Raw genomic sequence first — 26970 nt, 5'->3', positions numbered from 1 at the left:
ACTCCCTCTGCTACTTAAATGATCAGATCAATATCACAGACGTTTCATTGACTTGATGCTATATTCTGATTAAAAAGTGTTTCTTTAATTTTTTTGAGTAGTATATTTTCAGTGAAGACTACCAAAGCAGCAGCTTATGGGCCTGACTGATAAACCCTGTTTATACATGTCAACAACAATACCAATTTATTTCTTGTATAGTCCAAAATCACACAAGGGGTGCCGCAATGAGCTATAACAGGCCCCATTTTTTGACAGCCCGCCAGCTTTGACTCCCTAAGAAGACAAGAAAAAACTCCCCAAAAAATACCCTTGTAAGGAAAAAATGGAAGTAATCTTGGGCAAGGCAATTCAGAAAGAGACCCGTTCCCAGGTAAGTTAAGTGTGCAAAATGTGACAAAAAATGTGGTAAATACAATACACAAAACAGAACACAAGTAATCCTCTTCACAGTGCTTGATGGGCAATCTGTAATTCCAACCTCAGGAATACAATACAATAGTACAATAGTAATAGTAATAGTACAAACTACAGAGCAAAATGCAAGAATAGATTATGTCACTCAGTAAATACAGAACTATCACATATGAGGATACTGATTTGTTCAGGGCCCTGAAGAACTCAGCCAACAAGCTGCCTCCCAACTACTGGCCATTCCACAGCTAAGTCAGTGCTGGGCTGGCCAATTTGATGCAAGGATGCATTTACCCGAAGATTCCAGTACTCCTTTATCAGTGATGACTTTTCCATAGCTAGACAAACAACTTGGCAGTAAAGCAGTGGCACCAAGTGCCACATGTGAGTACCGAGAAGAGAAACAGGGTAGGTAAGCATTAGTAACAGATTATAAATATCACATTACTTATCTTTTAGTACTAATGGCTAACAACAGATGCAGTATGCACAGCTAATCAGCAGCTCTACTCAGTGTATACTAAAGTGAAGTAGTGAGACTTCAGCTGGTATTTAAAAGCTGGGACTGAAAGGGGCACCTCCTATAGTAGCAGGAAGACCTTTCCACAGCTTCAGGGCACTGTAAATAAAAGCTCAACCTCCCACTGTTATTTTATTAAGCCTTGAAATCATAATCAGACCAGCATCTTAATGTGTACTCTGGTTTGTAAGTAATGATAGTTCAGATAAGTAAGCATGGCCTTGGTCATTTAAGGCTTTATATGTTAAAAAGAGGACTTGCCCTATACTTAACTGGGAACCAGTGTAAGGATTTAAGAACTGGACATATGTGTTAAAATTTTATGTGTTAAAAGATCTAGATGTTGTACTGTCTTTGTTTTAATATGTGAATGCATTGATAAGGGCAGAATGAAATCAAACTTAAATAAGTAGTGATCAGAAATAATTTAATAGAGTAATATTTAAATTTTAAATTTCACTCTGTGAGTTATAACAACATCTAATGTGTGGTTATGATTATGAGTTGGACCATTAACCATCTGACAAAATCCTACTGACTTTAACAAATAAGTTAAACATTTGGTAAATGTGTCAGTTTTCATATCAATGTGTACATTACAATGCCATCCTCGACACTACACAATCATAATTTATAGCCAAATCAGATTAAAGGTTGCCAAATTCATCCATGAATAATGGATATGGCCCTAGTGGTCTGTAGACTACATTACAATTGTGCTGGAATCTGTTTTATAATTGAAAATGAGTGCCTCAAAGAATGTTTATTCCCTAAATTTTTAGAAGTGGTTTTTCATTTTGTCACAATTTTTAATTTTGCCACCTCCTCAACCTGTATCTCTAGATTTATGAAGGAATGTATATCCATCTGGTGGATGTACAGTACTATAACAGCACCATCTAAGTATGTGTCAGGCTCTTGCAACACATACATTAATATTTATTATCATGTACTACATTGAGGTGCATTTTCCATGGACCTCTAGGTATGCTTCAGATCTTTGGCTAAAGAGTCATAGAGATGAAACATCATTTGCAGTGCCCATTATGACACTGCTGACTTTTAGTAGTGGTGGCCGGCCAAGTGGATCCTGGAATGCTATGGGTTTTCACTGCTTCCCTTTCAGTGAATTTGCATATATTGACCATAAAGACAATATTTTCAAATGGGCCAAGGCCAGATCAGTGCTTGTAATGTGGGTAGATCTCATTTCCTACAGTTGGTTGAATTGTGCTGCTAGTTATGGGTAGGTTTGTTCCAATGTAATATCCATCCATCCATCCATTTTCCAACCCGCTGAATCCGAACACAGGGTCACGGGGGTCTGCTGGAGCCAATCCCAGCCATCACAGGGCACAAGGCAGGAACCAATCCCGGGCAGGGTGCCAACCCACCACAGCCAATGTAATATACTGTATTTAATCTGATACTAACTATCCCTACAAATGACTCCTACTGAATTGGGCATATACTATATATCAGTTTTCTGATGTTGAACTTCTCCAGTACAACATGAGGAATTAGCAATTTATGCACAAGGTAGGAACCAGATCTGTTACTACAGATAATGCAGGACACACTCAGAATGCACCTCTACATATACTTATTCAAACTAAATGTAGAGTTATAAACCATCCTAATTTAAACATCTTAGGGATGCAGAAAGAAAGTTAAATGATAGGAGAAATTCTTCATGGAGACTAAGATAAATAAATGAACTAATCACAGAAAGGAATCTAACACGTACCTTTAAAAGTATGAGGCAACAACAACAATATTTATATAACGCCTTTCAATACAAAGTATAATTCAAGGTGCTTTACAAATACTAGCAAGTGTCAACAAAGAAAAACAATAATTGAATAAACTAATTATACTAAAGGTCAGATGATCAGTGGGAAGAGGAAAAAACTCCAGTGGAGAAAAAACTCTGGGGTGTTGCAACCAAAAGCCTGCCCAAGCCTTCATATTTAAGATACAAAAATGAATAATAGAGACAGGCAACCAGTGCAGACTATATTAGGGACCTCTATGTTCTTCCTTCAACCAGCCTCATGGAATTTCATCCAGCAGGTTGTAGCACAGCACCACCACCAGATACCCAGAAAAGAAAAACAAAAGATTAATGTACTGTGAACAATGTACATTAATGTAGGCAAGTGGCATTTTAATAACATTTTAGCTTTAATTAGATTTAGAATTTTAAGTTGTCAATTCAGTTTAAATTTGATGTGTATGTTTAACATGTCATTAAATATTGTACAGCAGCAGCTATGAGAAAACCAATTAAATTAATATATGTATTTTATAGTTAAAGATACTTTTGTCTGGGTTGAAATACACACCTTAAAAATAAGAAAGCAGTATACCCCACCCACCTTGTGTGTTCTGCTCTTGCTATGTAACCTGCTGTGGCCTATTCCCTCTTTCACTTAGTTACATGTTGACCTTCTTGATTTTTTGATGCCACATACCTACTCCTTTTTTTGATTTCTCTCTCATATTTTACAGTTATATCTTTGCCTTCTTACACTATTTTATATTAATTTAAACATATATTAATTTTTTTCACTAGACTTTCAGACTGCACTAGGGAACTGCTTGCTTGCTTTCAGTTTTTCTCCTGTATCCTATAATTAGGAGCCATGCATATAAGTGCATAGAACATTATTCAAATTGCAGTGCTCCTTTTCAATGCTGTCTCATGTGGAGATAAGTACCTTAAACGTTATAATAAATTGAAGTAAGAATATCAATTTTTATTTATAAAACTGTATCAGTAACATCAAACATGCAAGTGCAATTATATTTTTCATTTTGCTTTTTAAAACTTGCTTTGTTCTGTTGTGGGTTGTGGGGGGCGTGGTGTATTCCAGCTGTATTGGAATAAGGCATGAAGCAACACTGGATTGGGCAACATTCCTGTATGGGATACTGTCACACCCACCTGTCCAGTTCAGAGTTGCAGTTAAACTAACATGAATGTCTTTGTGATGTAGGAAGAAAACCAGAGTATCAAGAAGAAAAAAAAAACATGCAGATACACAGATAGTGATAAACCAGGAATTCCAATTGAGTCTAGTGGAGCTCTGAGGAAGTGAACAATTACTTGTATAATACACATCAAACATACACTATAACACATGCCAAATGTTTGGTAGCAATTGAAAAGAAATAAATACTACTAAATCATTTTATGGTTTGAGTAGATTGCTTGACTTGAACCTACATGTAATTTACCAGTTACAATCTTTTTATTTTTTTTTCTAAAGTTAAATACAGTAAGTTTAGGAAAAAACATACAAATGTTGATATGCTTTGGAAAATGACAGTGCTTGCTGCAAACATTTTGGAGGAATGATATTTTGTTCCACATTTTCCAAATAGTGATGTTAACTGTTCATTACTAATCAAGTATTTCTTCTTAAAAATCATTCCATGCTTATGCATATGTTACGAAGTCAATATGTAGACACCCTTGAAATGAAGTGTTACTGAAATTTGTCACATTATATTAATGTTCCCTATGCATTGTTAAATAATCTCTAAAAAAGCCACCACTTCAAATATGTCACTGCACGCTACTTCAGTCAATATAGAATCAATATCAAATCGAAACAGGGCATTGTGAATCAGAATCTAATTGGGACATCAGTGCCAATACCCAGCCCTATTGTTAAACCCACTAAAAGTAATTCAGGATTTCAGCGGATCAGAGCCTATCCTTGCAGAACAGGGTACATGACAGGAAACATTTTGGACAGGGTGATAGTTCATGGCAGGGATCAAATATGAACAACAAAACTCACTTGAATTGGGGGCAACTTCAGGTCAGCAATCTACCTACCATACAAATTTTGAGGATGAAGAAATTGAACCCATGCAGAGAAGGAGGGACTCTTCAAACTCCACAAATACAATGGCTGGATGTAGGATTGAGGCAGCAAAACTAATAATGCTCTGTAATAAAAATATTATTATTGCAGTAAAAGTTGGGGACAGTGTTATTCTTGTATGTCTTACCAAGTTACTGTTATGACTTGATTGTTGAGTACACTCAAAAAAATCAAAAAACAGTGTGAGGCCTCTAAAAGACCCATACTCCAGGTGCCAGGAATGTCCCTAGCTGGCCTGACCTCAAACTACACAGGCAGGCTTCAGCTTATACAGGCCCACAAAAGGGAATCGGGCTTCAAAAGTTCAAAACACTTTCAATGTCCTTTAATATATACAAATAAGCCTTCAAGAGAGAGGAACTGTCAAACTTCTGGCTTGAAATACAAAGACAACAAAAAAAACCTTTATCAATAAAAATATTTATTTAAAAAGCTCAAAAAGAAGAATAAAAATGTCACAAAGAAAAAATAAGACAGAAAGGTTTACCTAAAAATGCAACTAATCCGAGATCCCAATGAATGAAAGTCAAAAACAGAAAATGTAATACTCACAAAAAGGCACTCTCAGAAATTATAAGGCTTCTGGGACCATCATTTTCATTTTAATATAAAGAATTGGGGTAGTCCCAGCAGTAGTGTTGTCAGGATAGCCTTTTCAGTGTGGAACTTATGTTTTAACTGTTATTTCTTTGTAGAAGCATGCTGACACAGTCATACACAAACTCCAATGGATTTAACATTGAAGTTATGGCTGAAAACTCAAAGCCAGGTACAACTGGTTAAGACAATTTTGAATTGGACATGTGTAGATATATTATGTTATTGGGCCCTGTAATGAAAAAGCTCCCTGTTCAGGCCTGGTTTTTACCTTAAGTCTAATGTTGCCAGGACAGGCTCTAGCCCTTTGGACCCAACTGAATTGAGCAGATTTGAGAATGTTATTTTACACCTTATAAACATTTTATCATGATGCTGTCTTTTATATACCAGTGAAATTGATGATGACTCTGCTGTGACATTTTAATTCTTACTGCCAACCTTCCCCTGTGTACATTCATTTTGTTAGATTTTTTTTAAATATTCACGCAATCTAAAGTATTTTGCTACTTTGAATGAATTGATCATGTGCTTTGTACAGTGCCATGTAAAGCTAAATTCTTTATTAGATGTACACATTTACTGATACTGTATAGCTGTATCAGGATTTCCACATAATTGCATATCGCAATCTTTATAGTTAGCCAATAAAAGGTGTCATTTTGCTTGACTTTACTATACACACATAATTGTAATAACTCCAGCCCCGAATACTAAATTGGATAAAGCAAGTCTGAGAATGTTAGTGAAGCTCTTCTCTTTGCTCATGTTATGCTCTTCTTGCGATATGGAAACCAAAACCTTTCACTTCAAAAAGCACCAGTTTATGCTGCTTGCATGCTGTGTGTGCGATATATGTATTTTAAGCAGGATGAGACGAATAGACGGGTAAGGCTGCAGGTTTTAACGAATAGATGAGAAGGAATTTAAGGAGACACTCTGACCCTGTACATAGTTTCTTATGAAGGCGTCGGCAGTAATTATCACGAAATATTTGGCTGCTGTCACTGCTTATGAACTGGATGAAAAGTACATAAAAGAGCTGAACGACTTCACCTTTACAACACCTGCAGTGTCTATGCACTGTCGAAACCTGTCCCGGCTGCCTAATGTTTGCAAATGAGCAGTTTTGCTCTTTGCAAGGTGCCCCAGCAGACTTAAGTAAAAGTAACTTCTCTGAAACTGTCTGTTTCTGAAAAGATTGTATAGTTATGAAATATGACCAGGCAGTTAAAGATCGGACAGCAGATCGCTGATCGTCGAGGTTACGTATCTCTAGGGTCGACCCCACCAACCCCCCACAACGCTCGGAAAAGCGGAAGCTGCACTTGAGTTGATGCGCCGGAGCACATGGGGCAACCGCCAGCCGGTTCCCCTCCTCTCGTGTTTCGTGTGCGCGCGTGTGTCTTGACCGCTTTCCTCGCGGAGCCTCTGGTTGTCATGCCAACCCGGCTCTAATCCGGAAGAGAGTGGAGCGGAGCCGAGTCGAGTCGAGGTGCCCAAGATGGCGACGCAGGGGCCGATGGCGATAGCGATGCGGTTGCGGAACCAGCTGCAGTCCGTGTATAAGTTGGACCCGCTACGGAACGAGGTGGGTTGGTGACGACCTGGTGTTAGGACGGGAGGGAAGCTGAGCCTCTGTCCGGCCTAAGGGACCGGGAGTGTGGTAGAGAGCAGCCGGAGCCGGGCGGTGTGGCAGCTGCGCAGGCGTGACGGGATACTCGCGCTAGGAAGCCTAGCCGACCAGCCGGACCCTGCCGCTGTCAATTTGCGAACTATACTAAGTGTTTCTTTGCCTTCCTCTTGATGTCTTTCTTTTTCACGGCTAAAGTTCAGAAAGAACCTGACACCAAAACTGAAAGTATTCGGCGCTCCTTTCTCGTGCAGAAGCTACTCGAAATAATCGGCATCACGAAGAAATGTTCATAGTTGAGTGTGAACTGGAAAGACGCCTTTCGACTGAACAAAAAAGAAACGGAGGAGCTCGCAAAGACATGTATTTGCTGTACTGTTGCAGGGTGAATGGGGTATACTTGCGATCAAGCGTATATGACAGGTACATGAGTAAGTAGCGGTGCTTACGTTCGTCAGAGTAGCGCGACTGTCAATAGTTTCGTGCGAGACGGGGTCGCGAGAAAGAGAGGTGTGAGACTCCTGCGATTACAGATAAGGATGACGCGTCGGACCCCGTCCTTAACCTCCACGGGAAGTAGCTTGATTATCTCTTAAACGTACTACATCGTGACATGCTTTCAGGAAAAAAAACATGCACGAATACACGTGCTATACACATAGATGTAAGATCACTTTAATAGACTTGCTTTGCGTCTCCTAATTCAGTGAAGACTCTCACGCTGTGTGTAAGCAGTTTACGATCATGCGGCGCCCGTAACTCGTCAGCGAGCTGACTCGCCACTCGCAAGCAGAAGAAAGTGAAACCGAGTCCTTCGAATACTATAACACAACCCGTGCGGAAAACAGAAACCATAATGCTGCTGTTGGAATATTTTAGAAGGGTATTGTACAGTAGTTAACGTTTAAGCAATAACTTGAAATTTCTCTGTAACAGAACTGTGACAGTTTGGATCCGTGCTTAATTCCTGGATTATATCCACAGGAGTACTGATCACATCCTTTAGTAAAAGGACTGTAACGTGACATTTTAATGTCCCCACCCCTCTCCTTTGAAGTTGGGTCCTCTGTTCATTTTAGTCACTTCTCTTTTTTTAATCCTCTTTATCTTAAATAAGTTTAATTCTGTACAAGGTGCCATCTTTTGTATTAGAATAATATACATTTTCAGCTGTTAGATGTCGCAGCGTACTATCAAAATACTTCGAGGAAAAGCAAACAGTGGGTTAGGTGGCCAGTCAGTTCCTGGACTCCAATTCGATTTGTGGCAGGGGTGATTTGTGCGGAGTTACCATATACACAACAGACTAAGGACCAGCTGTTAGGAAAATGGGCAGTTCTGCACCAAAGTATGTTGGTTTTAATGGACGCATATGTGTGATTGGGGTCATTATTGTCACGTGCACAAAGTACAGTGAGATTCTTACTTGCATGATACTGTCCTGCGAAGACTTGTCGTTTTGTTTAATTTTTTTGCCCCATTTGCTCTGTTAGTTGCACGTTGTGAACTTTCCCTGCAACCTTGATGTGCAGTAGCGTAGAAGTGGTTGATTGTTGAGTCAAGGTTAAGACATTTTTCTGTTAAAAATGATTAGCTTATAGCATTTGGGAATATATTTAGATATAGAACTGCGACATGGATGGACAGGAAAAAACAGAACAGTATTTTTTTCGGTTCAAGTGTGTGTGTATATACAGACTTACAGAGATTGTATAAGTGGTAAATCATGTAAGAGGTTGTATTCATTGTACAGTGTTAGTACGTATTTTTGGAAAAGTATTTTGAGTGCATTATTTTATAAACGCAATGTGGTTAATCTGTAAATGAAGTTTCGTGCAAGGCATGGGTTCATTTTTAAATTTAATTTAATTTGATTATGTGTGCTTTCTTCTATAGTGACTCCTGTCACTGTGGTGTTTTGAGGATGTCATTCTGGTGTGGGCTTTTGTATATGCAGGAAGCACAACTAAATGCCAAAACAAGCTCATTTTATTTTTTTCTGTTTATAAGAATTACTTATGGACGCTTTGGAATCACTTCAGTTTTTTTTCTGTCCGATGCCGCTTGAACTCACCGTTACGAGAAAACCCCCACGTATAATTAACAATTTGACCTGTCTTGATGTCAAGTTAAGCAAGATGTCGAGTCTTTTGGGGTTCTCCCCTATGTTATGCCCTACAGACCCGAAAACTTCATTTGTATTCCATTTTTTGACCATGTTTTGTGCAGGAAATTACTCCTTGATGATAAAGAGTAAACCTATAGGTGTCTTCAGCAAAAATGATGAGAAGGACTTGACATAGAGAGGACATGTCATGTTACCGACCTCAGGTTTCACCCCCTAATGGAATTCGAGTGGCCAAAGTTTATTCCGTTTCAAAAAAACGTAACAAAATAAGGGGGAAGTGCAGCATCTTACTTTGCAAGCACTATTTCAGGACTATGTAAAAATAGTTATTGGAGTTGTGAGGTGTTTTAAATTAACTTTTAGAACTGTAAGCACGGAAGTTTGGTTTTATTGTTAGATCAGGAAATGTATGTGCGAAAGTTATATGGTGAATCATGTTTACTAAACTAGTTCTTCACTAACCAATGAAGTACATAATAAGGGTAGCATAAATCAGGTCCCAGTATAGGCTATGATAAACTGGAGTCCCGTCCAAGTATGACTTTGCTTACTGCTACTAAAGTAGGCCCCTGCTCTGAAAATAAATGGCATGAATTAGAAAGGTGCGCCGTGCAGGTGCTTTCAATTTACAGCAGTAGGATCGGCAGGTTAGATTTTGGCAGAACTTGCCACTCCGTAAAAATGGTATTATAGTTGTGACAGCCTGTCTGTTGGATTTGATTGCATGTCTTACCTGGCAGGCTGTGTGTGCTTTTGATTCAGTCGTTAGGGCGACATCCGTCGAATCTTTGCTGGAGTTGCGCCAGTATGAACTATCATGTCGCGCCTTTCAAGTGCTATATGATTTTTTTTTGCTTAATTCATTAGATGAGCAGTGGTATTGATATCGTGAAACGGGTCCATTTATTAACCGTATGTTTGCAGCGATGTGTTTTTACATATGCAAACAAGGAGGAACTGCATTAATTGTCCAGTGTTCTGCCAGTTGTATTGATTTCAAAATAAATAAGCATTTTAATGTTTTGGTTTCGGAGACATTGAAGAGGGGGCCCCTTCGCGATCCCTTGGTAAGTTTGTTTATAGGAGTGGAACTCCTGGTGTTTCCGTTTAGAATTTGAAAGCGTGCTTAAGGAGAGTTGTGCCGCGATCTCAGTGATACGCGCTTGCTGTGCGCTTTCAACCATGACATTTATTTTGAAAGCCTATTAGACAATGTTATGTTGAAAAGGTTACACCCCACAATGTAGAAGATCAGGTGGTCTAATATCAAGTAAAGCAGATCACGTGTGCAAAATGCGAACTCGCGATCGACAGTGTAGTATTTAAGGAATAGAGTAACCAATCGAATTTGTAACAGGTTCAGCGTTGAAAAGGTTGTCATGTTAAAACGCTCATCTTGGGTTTGGGCTCGGCCCCGGCCCCATTGTCTTTAAAATCAGTTTACCCGTGCTTTACGTCACGTAGCGCTTCGGGCAGGAGTTAGTCATTTAATTGTTGTTGTGTGGCATCCGAAACGACCAAATCGATTTTTAAGTCTGCCGAAACACACACTCCCCAATCATCCCGGGATGAAAAAAATAATTATCTGCTACAGTCTCGTCTCCGATGTAAAAGCTTTAGAGGAAGCGGGCGCTCTGTCCCCAAGCTCCATCATCCCTGTTTCTGTCTTTGGTCGGCCTTCAGGAAACTGTCACATTGAGGCGCTGACAAAAGTCTCCACGTCTGCGCTCAAATCCCGTTATCTTGTCTGCCCTACCAGCTTTGGTTCGTTTGTAACCACCCGAGATCACGTGTACGTGAAACAAGGGAGTGAGCGATTCCGAATGAGTGAGTGCACTCTTCGTAGCTAACGGCAGCGTATAAGAGAGAGAAATTCAGACGCCGAGAATACTCTTCTTTGGAGTTACAGGATTGCATTTTGGATCCAATAACATTTGCACGGCAGCGTATAAGAGAGAGAAATTCAGACGCCGAGAATACTCTTCTTTGGAGTTACAGGATTGCATTTTGGATCCAATAACATTTGCGATGTTACCTGTTTTTATTATCATTTGTGTTTGCACGTGTTTTAAGCTGCCTTAAGTTGAAGAATTAGTTTTTTTTAAGATCCACCCACCCATCCATCCGTTTTAAATGAAACTCGATTTATCTTACATTAGTGTCACGAGTCCTCCAACCCCATTTAGTTCAAGTAGATCACACGACTGCGCTGTGTGTTTGTGCGAGGGGCTTGGGACGGTGTTGGGGAGAATTAATTAATTTCTGGGCAAACTCACGCACGTCAGGTCAATTTAGTGCTACCCTTACCTAACATAGAGGTCTTTGAAAAGCGGGAGAAAGACTGGACTAACAACCTCACCTAACATTCACTTGCTTTTGTGTGTTTTGTTTTAAAAGTATAATGGTTAAGCTTTTAACTTCTAATGAACCATTTCATGGTCATAATCCTATCGGTAATATATTGCCTAACATTTTTCTACTACTTTACATTCCAACCAGTTTGTTATAATAGAGGTCAATTTGCTTTTAATTTTAATTGCACGATTTCTGCTGTATCATTCCAATCAGAAATACACAGTATAATTACCCTTTTTTATACTGTATACATTTTATGATTCAGCTGTTCATAATGCTGAATTACCTTATTTTTTGTGAATTATTTTCATATTTGCTCCTGAGTTTGATCTACAGCTCAGATGAATAGTTAGAAACTCAACCATTGAATCATGTTAAACAAATTATACCCATTATTTGAGCATATCGCCATTGTAATTTTTCACTTTTTCTTTGTGTTGTTATTCATTGAGAGTAAGGTCCAGTCATGTCATCTGCTACCACTTATGTTAATTTAGTTTTTTGCTCCTTCCTGGTGCACTCTTAAAAATAGTGGTTCTTTAATTACTCTGTAGTGTTCTTTACTGTGTTGTATGGTTCATTGTATAACTATTGCTTGACAGAGTACCATTTAATTCTGGGAAGGTTTGTTTGCATATGAAGCTGGTTCTTTATGCTTTGAAAAGAATGTATAGTAGGCTACCTAGAAGGGCACTACAGTAACAGATTAAGAAAACCTGGACTTAGCCTGTGCTAATAAATGTATGCAGTAAGAGTTCTTTAAAATCAGAAAACCACTTGTATTTCACAAATTTGTTACCATCTATTCATGGTTATTTACTGTATGGAGCCTGTTACAGATCTAAATAAATAAAGGTTCTTTCAAGATAGGTCCAGGTGCAGACCTGCAGCTCCATGATTCAGTAGCTCTATCGATAGGTCCAGCTGCAGACCTGCAGCCCCATGATTCAGTAGCTCTATAAGCCTCCCCTAACCCTAATCTTAACTATAGTGCAAGCAGGCTTACCAGTGACATATAAAGCAACATCCTCCTCAGTGTAGTGGAGCCCTGGAGGTCCGCAGCTAAAGTCTACTATATTATTTCATTCTGGAACCTTCACATGGATAGGTCTTTTGGGAACCAAAAATGGTTCCCCTATGGCATCGCTCTGAGGAACCACTGTGGTACCTTTATTTTTAAGAGTTTGCCTCTAAAACTTTGTTCTGTCACAGTGTACATTTTACTCCACCATTCTTTACCTGTTACTTTTTACTTTACCTATTGCTTTTTACCATACAACTTACTAATTCCATACCAGCCTTTTCCCACAGCACAATAGTGCCCAAATCAACTGGTAAAGTATTGTCACATTGGCCAGACAGGGAAACACTACTCAAGTCACCTTAATTAGAGGCTCAATACATAATAGATGCTAGCAAATATGTTTATCTCTTAATTTTTGTATTTCTGTAAATAGTTGATTCTCAAGGGTAGAGAAGTAGCTTTTAATGCAGAGTTGAACAGATATTGGCTTGTTTGAAATAGCTGGTGCAGTTGTCGTTTGTTTTAGTAGTATCTCAAAGTTCAACATCATTTACCTTGTTAAAATGGTGTGAATAAAGGAATGTGGAGCTTCAGGTCCACCTCTTTGAGATTAAGATTGACTCTAAGGGAAGATATGTTTGGACTGGATGTTTCCTAGATCCACAAGGGGTGCTGCTGTCACTCATATAGACACACGGTGGAGATTATGGAGACAGTGGGCTCATCCTTTGGATATAGCATGCATACCAGAAATTAGGAGAGTTAAGCATGTCTCCTATCAGGGGGCAGTGTTCTGCAGTTTTTAGTGATTACTACAGTGTGGTGTTCAAAAATACCAGCTCACCTTAAAGTAACATTACATTTATCCATTGTTCAGTCCTTTCAGATTTGTACTTGGTTATTAATAAAGCTTTTTAAATTAGAATAATGAAACTGTTTAGTCTAAATGTGATCACAAACCCAGGTTAGACAAGACTAGTACTATTAAAACGCTTGTATCTTTTTAAACAAATAATACAGCTTTCAGATGATCTGGCTTGGTTCCACAAAATACCCTTTTGTGTTTCTTTGCTGTAGGGTCATTTTCTCTCAGATTTTCACTAATTTTAAATCTACTTTTGTAACTAATAAATTAGCAAGCTATGAATATTAGTAAATATCTGTCTGTGTATATGAGTTTTTATTTATTTTTTTGCTGTGTTTTATCATTGTTGTAGTTGTAGAATTTACCTTTTGTACAGTATAACCTGTTCATTTTTGAGCTGGCAATATCTTCATTCTTTAAAGATCACTGTAATAATGATTTGAGCTTATACTAAAGAAGGTGAAATGTTGTTTAATATGTTATTGTAGACAATATTCTGGTCTAATGGCACATACTGGACCTACTTCACACAGCTTTGTTTTTTTGATCACTGATATTTTTAAATCTGTTCAGTGTAGGCCAGGCAGCTGAAAATATTGTGATTTTTTTATTTCATTTTATTAACACTAAGTTTTTATTCATTATGGGATCAAAAAAACTACACTCATCTCTGTTGAATTTAAAGAAAACCAAAGTTCATCTATTAGGTTCTTTTAGTTTAGGAAATAAATAAATAAGAATTAAAATTAATGGGGTTCCCTTTCATACTCAAAGTAAGTGTTTATTATCATGTTGGCTACAAGGAGAATATTTAGCCATTGCAACCCTCCAAGACAAAATGTGTCCATTCCTCTTCAAATACAGTAACTTTTGAAAGTGGTCTATACAATATTGAGTCTTTGGCATCTTGGACACTTTCTAGGGTCTCTCTCAATATTTCATTCCATAGAAGATGGGAGGAGGATAGATAGCATAGGAGTATTTAAGACCCTTGGGTCTTTTAAAGAGTCATTGTTAAAATCAGCAGGGCTATTATTTTTAGGTTGCAAGGGCATACGTTTTGACTTTTTACCCCAGAAATAGCCCCATGTAAGGAATTAAAAGGATGATATGTGCTAAATGTGGCATAGTAAACATACAGTGCAACCGGAAAGTATTTACAGCGCATCACTTTTTCCACATTTTGTTATGTTACAGCCTTATTCCAAAATGGATTAAATTCATTTTTTTCCTCAGAATTCTACACACAACACCCCATAATGACAATGTGGAAAAAGTTTACTTGAGGTTTTTGCAAATTTATTAAAAATAAAAAAAATTAGAAAGCACATGTATATAAATATTCACAGCCTTTGCCATGAAGCTCAAAATTGAGCTCAGGTGCATCCTGTTTCCCCTGATCATCCTTGAGATGTTTCTGCAGCTTAATTGGAGTCCACCTGTGGTAAATTCAGTTGACTGGACATGATTTGGAAAGGCACACACCTGTCTATGTAAGGTCCCACAGTTGACAGTTCATGCTGGGTTTGTGCTCCAACATGAAGTCAAAGGAATTGTCTGTAGACCTCCGAGACAGGATTGTCTCGAGGCACAAATCTGGGAAAGGTTACAGAAAAATTTCTGCTGCTTTTGAAGGTCCCAATGAGCACAGTGGCCTCCATCATCCGTAAGTGGAAGAAGTTCAAAACCACCAGGACTCTTCCCTGAGCTGGCTGGCCATCTAAACTGAGCGATCGGAGGAGAAGGGCCTTAGTCCGGGAGGTGACCAAGAACCCGATGGTCACTCTGTCAGAGCTTCAGAGGTCCTCTGTGGAGAGAGGAGAACCATCCAGAAGGACAGGACAACCATCTCTGCAGCAATCCACCAATCAGGCCTGTATGGTAGAGTGGCCAAATGGAAACCACTCCTTAGTAAAAGGCACATGGCAGCCCACCTGGAGTTTGCCAAAAGGCACCTGAAGGACTCTCAGACCATGAGAAAGAAAATTCTCTGGTCTGATGAGGCAAAGATTGAATTCACGTTTGGAGGAAACCAGGCACCGCTCATCACCAGGCCAATACCATCCCTACAGTGAAGCATGGTGGTGGCAGCATCATGCTGTGGGGATGTTTTTCAGTGGCAGGGACTGGGAGACTAGCCAGGATAAAGGGAAAGATGACTGCAGCAATGTAGAGACATCCTGGATGAAAACCTGCTCCAGAGCGCTGTTGACCTCAGACTGGGTGACGGTTCATCTTTCAGCAGGACAACGACCCTAAGCACACAGCCAAGATATCAAAGGAGTGGCTTCAGGACAACTCTGTGAATGTCCTTGAGTGGCCCAGCCAGAGCCCAGACTTGATTCCGATTGAACATCTCTGGAGAGATCTTAAAATGGCTGTGCACCGACGCTTCCCATCCAACCTGATGGAGCTTGAGAGGTGCTGCAAAGAGGAATGGGCGAAACTGGCCAAGGATAAGTGTGCCAAGCTTGTGGCATCATATTCAAAAAGACTTGAGGCTGTAATTGCTGCCAAAGGTGCATCGACAAAGTATTGAGCAAAGGCTGTGAATACTTATGTACATGTGATTTTTCACGTTGTCATTATGGGGTGTTGTGTGTAAAAACATGAATTTAATCCATTTTGGAATAAGGCTGTAACATAACAAAATGTGGAAAAAGTGATGCGCTGTGAATACTTTCCGGATGCACTGTATGCAAGAGGAGGAACAAATAGCATCCAGTGTATGAAAGAAGGCAGTAGGATATTTGCCATTTAGTGTAAGAAGTTCAGTTGCTCATTTCTGGTGATCCAGGTAGCTTGTATAGGAAGGCACAGAGAACCTTTAAGTTTTTTGTTTTCTATTATGTTCACTCTCTGTCCCTCTCATTATCCTCATTTCTTGCTTGGGGTATGGGGCTATGTGTTTATTTGTCTAAAAGATACCAAGGGATACATTTCTGTACTGGAAATGTCAATGGTAAACACTGTAATTCAGTTAATGGTACTGACATTTTTAATTCAGTACTTGGATTGCATTGAATTTGTAATACAAAATCCATTTATTGATTATATGGAAATTAATGTTGGTTTAGTAATTTTGTACTGTTTTTCTTAGTCTAATTTTGATCACTTTATCTCGATTCTATGATAATGACATCAGTTTTGGAAAGGCAATTATATCCTCATGATGGGAATTAGAGTCCCCATACAAAGGGCTTTTTATCGTTGTGCAGGCAACATAATTCGTTTTATTTTTAACATATCTCTCTATTATAATAAAAAAAATCCTGTGGGAGGGAATGACTAGGAGACGATATGTGATCTTCACGTTAAGATCACGGTAGACAAATAAAAGACCCGCGAGAGACATGCCCTACTTATAAGCAGTATCAGAGCACGGCCAGCAAAAAAAAAAATCGGTAGTGTAAAGGCACGCAGCACACAGAGATCCAGGGGTCTCAATGCATATAAAGTATGTAAAGGACAATACGTTATAAATGAAACGTTGACAACTAAAAGATTGCATTAGCGCAAACAAAAGGAAATTAATCATCAGGACCAGGTGTAATTGAAAAAATAGCAGGACAAAGCGAGGTCTTTTCGCCTTCACATCATTCAATGCACAAACCGTAGATTTACACAATAATGGACCATACGCTATGAGAGTCTGTGGTTCTGCAACAGTTAAAGCAACGACAAGTTTAATTTCAAAGAAAACACAATTCGGACAGGTGTATATTTATGATCATGGAGAAGCGATCACAACGTGAGCAGCAGAGACACGAAGTGGCAAAAAGGACAGTGGCTGTACAAGCTTTAAAATGATTGATGGGCAGCGCAACAGCAGCTGCCCCCACCTTCACAACACGAGCAGCGTTATATACGTCCTGCAAGAAGGAGATTTAACCATGCCCAGGACCGGAAATAAAGAACAATTATTGTTTTTACAACGTCACGCGAGACAAGGCAGTGAGCCATCATTTAAAACAACTAACCTAGCAGTCATTGGATTGCTTTTGGCAGACACGTATCATGTGCTTCCAGCTCTTAAAACAACGACATGCGACAAGCAGAACAGGCAGCTCGACAGCAGATGATCCGACGGCATATCCTTGGCGTGCATTCAGCCGCCCCCCCCTTCACAACGCGAGCAGCGTTACACGTCTTGTGAGAAAGAGATGTAACCACGCGGAAATAAAGGACAAGTATTGTTTTTACAAAAGTTTTTAAAGTAAAAGTGAAAATAATGCATATGTAACAATTCCCATGAAAATAACAATCTCTTTAAATTGTATATCCAGTAAACCAAACAAGGGGGTGGGCAAGTGAAGCGAGCAGGGGGCAGAGCCCCCTAGTTTGTTAATAAGTAAATCATTTCATATATAAAATCAGAGCTTGAAATTTGGCACAGGATTCCATGTGTCTCACAAATTTACTGATTCTCATAAATTCTAATTTTTGAATTTCCCACACCTTTTTATTTTGTAAGCAATCTCTCTTGCATGTTGCAAAAATATCCAATGTCTTTTTTAAATGACTGTTTTAATTGTTCATATTTTATTACACTTGCATGCATAGGATGGCAGTATTCTGAAGCGGTTGCATTTGACAGAACATGCAGCTCCAGTAATTGTCAATCTGATCTTCTGTTCAGTGGTGCTGCACAAGAGTGCTGCAGGAGTCAAAACTGTGGCTGGTGCCTGATGCTCTTTGTTTAAACTGTGTTTTAGAAAAAAAACCTGACCAAACTTGGTTAAATTGAAAGCTAATAACAGGCTGAAGTATACTCTTCTGCTCAAAATCAATGCAAAAATTCAGAAAATTACTTGGATTGTTGGGTGAAATTGTATTCAGTTTTTGTCTTGTTATTTGACAAACTGACTGCTGCCAATTCGTGACAGTGTTGTGTCACTCATAATTTTCATTTCTTTACAATGTTTGCAGTTGAAGGAGTGCCTTGAAACTATGAAACTGAAAAGCAACATCAGCAACACACATAAAGTAATCTTCAACGGCAACTTTCATTAAAATCAGCTGTAGAAATACCCATGGCAAAGGCTGGCACTACTTAAGGACATTTCATTAGAAAACTAAAACATGCCTTTCCCCATTATACCATAGTTCAATTTTACATTCTTTTTGGTCTTTTAAAAATGTACTTTGGTTTTATGGTACTCTCAAGCCAAATATGTTCACATTGGCAAGCTAATAATAGTCATAGTCATCCTTAAAACTGCATACTCCAATTCAGAGAAGCAGGGAGAAACAGCTTATTCTCCCAGTACTTGGTGCAAAGAAAGCAAAAGGCCTAGACAGGGTACCAGTCCATCCTAGGATCCACACACACACACACACCCAGACTCACACTGAGACTATTTAACCAAACCTGCAATCCATCCATCCATTATCCAACCCGCTATATCCTAACTACAGGGTCACGGGGGTCTGCTGTAGCCAATCCCAGCCAACACAGGGCACAAGGTAGGAAACAAACCCCAGGCAGGGCGCGCGCACACACACACACACACACACACACCAAGCACACAGTAGGGAAAATTTAGAATCACCAATGCAACTAACCTGCATGTCTTTGGACTGTGGGAGGAAACCATAGTACCCGGAAGAAACCCACACAGACATGGGGAGAACATGCAAACTCCACGCAGGGTAGACCCAGGAAGCGAACCCGTGTCTCCTAACTGCAAGGCAGCAGCACTACCCACTGTGCCACCATGCCGCCCCCAAACCTGCAATACTTTGAGAATGTGGGAGTACCCAAAGAAAAGCACAGAGGCTCCGGAAGAACATGGAAATTCCACTTAGACAATCATTTGCCGTATTTGAACCTTGCTCGTGGATCTGTTAAGTGACATTGCTCATCACCATACACTACTGTGCCATCTAAGCTAAGATTGTATTAATTTTATTTTTTACTAACATCTAACCAGCTAACCTCTTAAGTAACATCTTAAATTTCTACAATTTCTACAGCTGGCCTATAACAAGCATTTGTAGTAATAAAATGCATTGCATGTGTCATTGCAACAGGTGACATATCACAAACATTTGTAGTAATCACTACAAATTGTAATTACAAATTGTAATTACTACAAATGTTTGTGCTGCACCATCTGTTGGAGTGACAAATGCAATGCATTTTATTACTTCATGCATCACAAAATACATTCCAATAGATGGTGCTCTGCAAACATTAATGCTGATGTCAGTGTTGATTACTGACATTTCAACCTGTTTTAGATGGGTAGCACAGCTAAAAATGTAAAAACTTTTTTCAGCATATTTTATTTTACATTTTCTGTATTTTTGTATTAATCTACTGATGCAATTTTTTATTTTTTAAGTCTGGCTTTTTGAATAAAAATGAGTGGAAATCTCTACGTTTAAAGTTAAATAAATAGTTATTTGAAGTTAAAATAGCAGAAATAACATTAATTGAAAGATTTGCTGATTATGATCTACTTGTTTTTACAGACTTCTGCAAATACTGTATCATAACAATAAGCCGTGGCGTTAAAGATGCCTGAAATATTAATATCAAAATGTTTTTTAAACTATGGGTTTTTAACAGCCCCCTCCCCCAGTTTCGAAAATTAATTTCAAGCTCCATAAATGCCTATAAAAAGTACCATTGAATCACAGAGGATTTAATTTGGCTTTTTTGACATTTACAAAAAGACTTCTTAATGTAAAAGTGAAAATAGACAACTGCAAAGTGGTCTCAAACAATTATTATGCGTTATATATTTGTAATTGACTAAGTGTAAATCCTCTCCCCAAACACACGTAAATCAGCTCTGGTGCAGCCAGGGGGTTGTTGAAATCTCTGTAATCAAGGGATGTCATTGATTTTAGTATAAATGCACCTGTTTCTTGAAGGTCTAACTTGTGGTGAGTCAGTAACCTGCAAAATAAAGACAAAAGAGCACTCTAAACAACTCTGTGAAAAGGTGATTAAAAAGCACAAGTCAGGGGATGGACACAAGACAATATCTAAGTCACTGAATATCCCTTGCAGTCCAGTTAAATCAGTCATTACGAAATGAAGAGAGTATGGCATAGCTTTAAATCTGATTAGAGCACTCTGTCCACAAAAGCTAAGTGATTGTGCAAGAAGAAGACGACTAGTGAGCGAGGCAGCCAAGTGGCCTATGAAAACTGTGAAGGAGTTACAAGTTACAGCCGATGAGAATTGAGAGAGACTGGGCATGCAACACTTGTAACTTGTGTGCCTTACCAGTTTCAGCTTAATGGAAGACTGGCAGAGAAAGCTGCTGTTTTTATAAAAAATAAAAATAAAAAAAAGGCACACCTCGGCTCGACTTTGCCAGACGGCACATGACAGACTCTGAAACCACCTGGAAGTATTCAGTGGTATGGTGAGACCAAAACTGATCTTTTTAGCCATCAAAGTAAATCCCATGTTTGGCATTAGCTAAACACAGCACATTATCAAAAAGACTCAATCTCTACTGTGAACCATGGTGGTAGCAGCATCATGCTGTTGGGATGCTGATGCTTCTCAGTCACAGGTTGTGGAGGACTTGTGAGGGTAGTGGGTAAAATGAATACAGCAAAATACAGGAAATCTTGGAGGAAAACCTGATGTAATCTGCAAGAAACCTGTGGTTTGGGAGAAGATTTGCTTTCCAGTAATACAATGACCCCAGGCATAAAACCAAAGCAATACATGGATGACTTAAAAACAACAACATTAATGACCTGGAGTGGCTAAATCCGAACTCAGATCTCAGTCCAATTGGCAGTGTGTGGCAGGAGTTGAAAAATGCTGTACACTCATTATTCCCAAGCAGCCTGACTCATCTTGGGCAGTTCTGCAAAGAATAATGGAGAAAAATGGCAGTGTTCAGATGTGCAAAGCTGAATGAGACCTGTCCGCACAGTCTCAAGGCTGGAATTGCTGTGAATATTTATGAGATCAATTATTTTGTGTTTTATGTTTTTAATTAATTTAGATCATTTTTCATAGATTTTTTATTTACTTTGACATTTTCAGTTGAATTTGATTTCAATAGTATTTATATTTTGTATTGTTAAAACTCTGAAAGGATGAATACTTTTAATCACACAACTACTCAGTGGCAATAACTTAATTTGCAGTTGGCAGCAATTGCCTCTCTATTATAACTTAGAGACTGTATTAAAATTACTGTTTTAAACTATCATCTGTGACAGTCATTCAGTATGTTAGTAGTGTTAAAGGTAAACTGAAATATTCTGTTTCCATTTCAGGAAGAAGTAAAGGTGAAAATTAAAGACTTGAACGAACACATTGTGTGCTACTTGTGTGCTGGATACTTCATTGATGCAACAACAATTACAGAGTGTCTGCATACATGTAAGTAAGACTTGCACAAGTTCTATGTTCATACTTAATAAAGCATTAAATTAGTGGTGCACCATTTTTATGTAGCATTCTTAGCAAGCCTTGTTAAATATAAATTCAAAGAAAAATCCTTGTACTGTATATCAATGTTATTACTAATGTGTATAACTAAATATTAAATAATGAGTTGAAGTTTTCTTTTATCATTTGCTTTGTGTACTACACAATCAACCTGTGTTGCCCTGACACCCTGTCTGTTGTTTTCTTCCCTATGCCCAGAGCTGCCAAGATAGGGTTTGACTCTGTGGCGTTATGAATTGGATTTAGTGAGTTTGGAAATGTATGTATGTATGTATGTATAATACATAATACTAAAGTTAGCAATGAGAAATTAGTTCCTTCAATACTGTAATTCATATTAATCATGTTAACTATAGTATGGTATGGTATGGTGATCCACAATTAGTTCTATGTTTCAGACTGTTGCATTCGTGTTAGGTTAAAGGAACAATACTAGGCTACTAGATGATACATTTTGAAAACATAAGTGCAAATTACTTTGAATCAAGTGATGGTGTTAAAATATATATTTATGTGTTTCATGGTCCAATGGCTAGTTACCATTACAGCTGTCTGGCATGCTTAGATCTGTCCTACAGTTTCTTGCCACATGCCTAGCATATAATCCAACTCTCTGAAAATCTTCTATCCTACTGTTGCTTGCCACCTGCCTGGCATTTTACCGATCTCTCAGTATATCTGTGCAGATGCTGTATTCCTTGAAACAGTGGCAGAATTTGGTGAGGTTTGTTTTTTTTTTTTCCCACTAGCCAGAAGGAAATCCTGATAAACTGTTTGAGTCTGGAAGGTTTTGTGAAACACTGCACAGATTGTTGTCTTTTCATTGTCAAGAAACATTGACCTAGGGTGATGATATCTTCTGGAGGTGAAAAGAGAATTTAAAGAGAGATTTCTAAACCCAGTGAATACATCCTTGGAAGAGGTGATGGTGCCAGACTTTTAGGCTGAGGTTAGGTCCATCTTTGTAGCAGAGATTGATTGCCATGGTCATTTAAAAATCCATAGTAGTAAAGCTGCAGGATTAGATATGATCTAATTAAAAATGTATAAATAACTGGATATTCTTTTTTTTTTGGCTAGCATGTCTTGTCAGTTATACATAGACAGTTCCTTATGTCTGGCTGACTGGAATGATGGTACACATTCTTAAAAACAGTGACAAGAGGGTGTTTGTTATTACTGAAACATATATCAGGTTACTGGAACAGAGACTTGGTCTGATAGTTGAAACTCAGATCCGATGTGAATTCTGTCCTGCTTGTGAAACTTTTGGCAGCCCTTTGTACCGGCATAGGTATTTGGGATCATTTGGTAGTTTGTCAGTGCTGTTTAATGTGCTATATGAACTTACAATGAGCTTTTATACTATGTGTAATCTTGTGGAGGGTTCTATAAGAGTGTTTAGTTCTGGGACTGCTTCCACATGCCATTCTGATGCTGTTTTTGTGCTTACAGTATTGTGAATCTCTTCATTGTGGGTGTCTGGCTCGGCCAAGAGTGTGTTTTGGGATGGCCAATGCTTGCAAATTTTCCTTGTAAGGAACCTAAACACCTAAAATTAAACTGGAACAATTTCACAGAAATGGCACCTCCAAACTTAAATTTATAGTCCTTTCTTAGAAATAAGTGTCTTGTTACCTGGAGGTAAAGGATAAGCCCCAAGTGGAGGAGTTCAAGTGCCTTGGGAACTGGTACACAAGTAAGTGTAGAGTGATTGTGTAATTGACCAGTGAATTTCTGTGGTGGCAGCAGTTTCCGAATATTATATAGTCTGTGATGGTCAAACATACAGATTTGTATGGGTGTGGGTTTAGCCCAGTGGGTGCTGAAAAAAAAAATTCTTTGTATCCACTTCCAGAACAGGTTTAGAAAAATATGTTGCAGTCTCCCTGTGCGTGGGGGGGTTAAAGAATTGCCTGACACCTCAAGTTATGAAGGGTGAAAAAGTAGCAAGCTGCTGAGGTGCAAATTGTAATATGCATTTTATGTGCCACTCAGTACTACAGGTATCTACTGTACCTGTTTAAAAATGCAGTCCAATTGTTGTGAGAGGCACTCTTTTCAGGTTGGCGTGACACCAGTTTAGCTGTAATTCACATAGAAAGATGCAAATTTTCACAGTACGTTGGTCATGCAATATGGAGCTACATTGGTCAATACTTTAACTGGCTATGTTTAGTGTTCACAATGTAACAACATTTTAAAGTGGAACTTGCAGGCACAACCTAAGGACACATCATGAGAGTTGTGTTGCATCTCAGCAAAGGTGCCAGTCAGCTCAAAGTACTTTATCAGTCACCAGAACCAACCACTTTATTATTGATAACATATCAGCTGCAAAATAATATGCCATGGACATGAGGCAAGATGATATTTGTTTTTATTTCAATTAAAGTATAATACTTGTTAAATTATAGAATTGTAGATTACAAGTGAAATCTTTTATTAAATCGTCACTGTAGTAATATTTTAATATGTTCTATTTATTTTAATTTTTGTGCAGTAGCTGTGAGCATACAGGGTGTGAAAATGTGTACCAAAACTGGCTGTGTCGTCCCTATGGAAAGGCAAAAATAAAGTCAAGTCTTAACAGCCAGGGCACACACTTACTAGTTACTTTAGGGTCACAAATTAGCCCTATGTGTACATCTCTAGGATTTGGTGGGAAACCCATGTGAACTTGTGGGCTTGGGTGTAAACTGCCATGGGTATGGGTGGGCTTGGGTATAAACTGCCACAGATACAGGTGTGAAAATGGGCAAGCAGGCGTTGACCACTGAATCAGCTCTTACTAAGGAACATTTCAAAAAGACAATGTACAGCTGTTTCTCTGATTTAGTAATAGTTCAAAAATGAAAGTTTATTTTACTTGATAGTTTAAACATTGGACCATAAGGAAATTGTAAACCGGTGTGTTCTGTTCATTCTCTAATATTAACCACAAATTAAGATTTCTTTATTTGCGTAAATTGCGTAGATTGTATTGAAAGCAATTTTTCCATGTTTAGTAATGGCAAAATAAAAAACCACAGTTGAATGTATGAGCAACTAAGTATAGTGATTTGAGGTTGTGTTTTTTTTTTCTTCTTTGTTCTATCTGAGCAACCATTAAACTTTTACTAATGCACCAGGCCACTGTGCCACCTGGCTAAATATTGTAATTTTGTCAGTGTCAGCATTGCAGAACTGAAATTGACCAGTGAAGTATATTTAAAATTCCTTAAAATATATGTAAAGGGTATATATAAAATAACATACTCTTTCATGTTCTTAAATCTCTTTAAAAATACTTGTATTTTGTATTTGTAAGTTTTGCATAATAATCCAAAAAATATTAAATATCATTTTGCATGTTGTTATGTGAATTTGGAGGTCAAACATTACTGCATAATGGTATATCAGAAAAGGTCATAAATATACCAAAAGCTGAAAGAGAAAGAATTTTCAAATGATGCACAGGTTCACATTTCCACAGCTGAGCATCTGTAAATTGCAAGATAAAACAGTTACATACTCAGCTAAGCTAATTAGTATAAATTCTGTTTCTTTGATATTTGACCTTCAGTATAAATTGTTTGGGGGCATTTCAGTCTGTAACTCCAAAAATCAAGCTATAGCTGGCATTTAAATTGAATGGCCAAATAAAATGAAAACTGAGCAAGTAAAAATAACACTCCTTTACCAGTTTAAGGCCTGGCTTATGATGAGTTTGAATTTAAAATGTTTGTTTTTAACAGCAGAGTATTTAATTATATGGTTACTAATACCAGTTATATTTGATTTTTTAACTGAATGACCCAAGGTTGTTTATTTTTTTTCTTCAAGTTGCTGTTTCACGGGGATTTAGTATCTCCATCTCACTGAATTCTGTCATCTGAATGGTAGTACACTTACCTTTTAATTTGGATTATTTGGATTATGGTGTCTGAGAACACCCAATGGATGTACATACAGGTGCATCTCAGTAAATTAGAATATCATCAAAAAGTTAATTTATTTCAGTAATTGAATTCAAAAAGTGAAACTTTTATTTTATATAAATTCATTACACACAGAGTGATATATTTCAAGCGTTTATTTCTTGTTGCTGATTATGGCTTATAGGTAATGAAAACTCAAAATTCAGTATCTCAGAAAATTAGAATATTACATAAGACCGACTTTTAAAAAAAAAAAAAAAAAAAAAAAATTAATACAGAAATGTTGGCCTACTGAAAGTATGTCCATGTATGCACTCAATACTTGTTTGGGCTCCTTTTGCTTGAATTACTGCATGAATGTGGTGTGGCATAGAGGCAATCAGCCTCTGGCACTGCTGAGGCGTTGTGGGTGCTTTGATAGCTGCCTTCAGCTAGTCTGCATTGTTGGATGTGGTGTATCATCTTCCTCTTGATAATACCCCATCCCATAGATTCTGTAGGGTCAGGCAAATTTGCTGGCCAATCAAGCACAGTGATACCATGGTCATTAAACCAGGTATTGGTACTTTTGGCAGCTTGTCAGCAGAGGGAAGCATGAAGTGCTCTAAAATTTCCTGGTAGACAGCTGCGCTGACTGTGGACTTGATAAAACACTGTGGACCAACACTAGCAGATGACATGGCTCCCCAAATTATCACTGTGGAAACTTCACACTGGACCTCAAGCAACTTGGATTCTTTGCCTCTCCACTCTTCCTCCAGACTCGGGGACCTTGATTTCCAAATGAAATGCAAAATTTACTTTCATCTGAAAAGAGGACTTTGGGCCACTGAGCAACAGTCCAGTCTCTCCAGTCCATTTTCTCCTTAGCCCAGGTAAGATACTTCAGACATTGTCTCTGGTTCAGGAGTTGCATGACACAAGGAATGCGACAGTTGTAGCTCATGTCCCGAATAGGTCTTGTGTGTGGTGGCTCTTGAAGCACTGACTCCAGTCGTAGTCCACTCCTTGTGGATCTCCCCCAAATTCTTTAATGGGCTGTGCTTCACTATCCTCTCAAGGCTGCGGTTATCCCTGTTGCTTATGCACCTTTTTCTGCCACATTTTTTCCTTCCACTCAACTTTCCATTAATATGCTTGGATACAGCACTCTGTGAACAGACAGCTTCTTTAGCAATGACCTTTTG

The 26970-nt window shown here is 38.4% G+C and overlaps 1 protein-coding gene across 1 annotated transcript in view; it reads left to right on the top strand.

The window, feature by feature from the left end:
* Positions 1-6759: 6759 nt before the first annotated feature.
* The window catches only part of pcgf1 (polycomb group ring finger 1), an 80776-nt gene continuing 60565 nt past the window's right edge, over positions 6760-26970 (top strand). The window contains exons 1-2 of the mRNA XM_028801525.2: positions 6760-7018; positions 21689-21794. Coding sequence (XP_028657358.2) covers positions 6932-7018; positions 21689-21794 — 193 coding nt within the window. The 5' untranslated portion in view covers positions 6760-6931. The remainder of the gene's footprint in view (positions 7019-21688; positions 21795-26970) is intronic.

The sequence above is a fragment of the Erpetoichthys calabaricus genome, chromosome 5, assembly GCF_900747795.2.
Source record: "Erpetoichthys calabaricus chromosome 5, fErpCal1.3, whole genome shotgun sequence".
NCBI lineage: Eukaryota > Metazoa > Chordata > Cladistia > Polypteriformes > Polypteridae > Erpetoichthys > Erpetoichthys calabaricus.
This window is presented reverse-complemented; position numbering and strand designations above follow the sequence as displayed.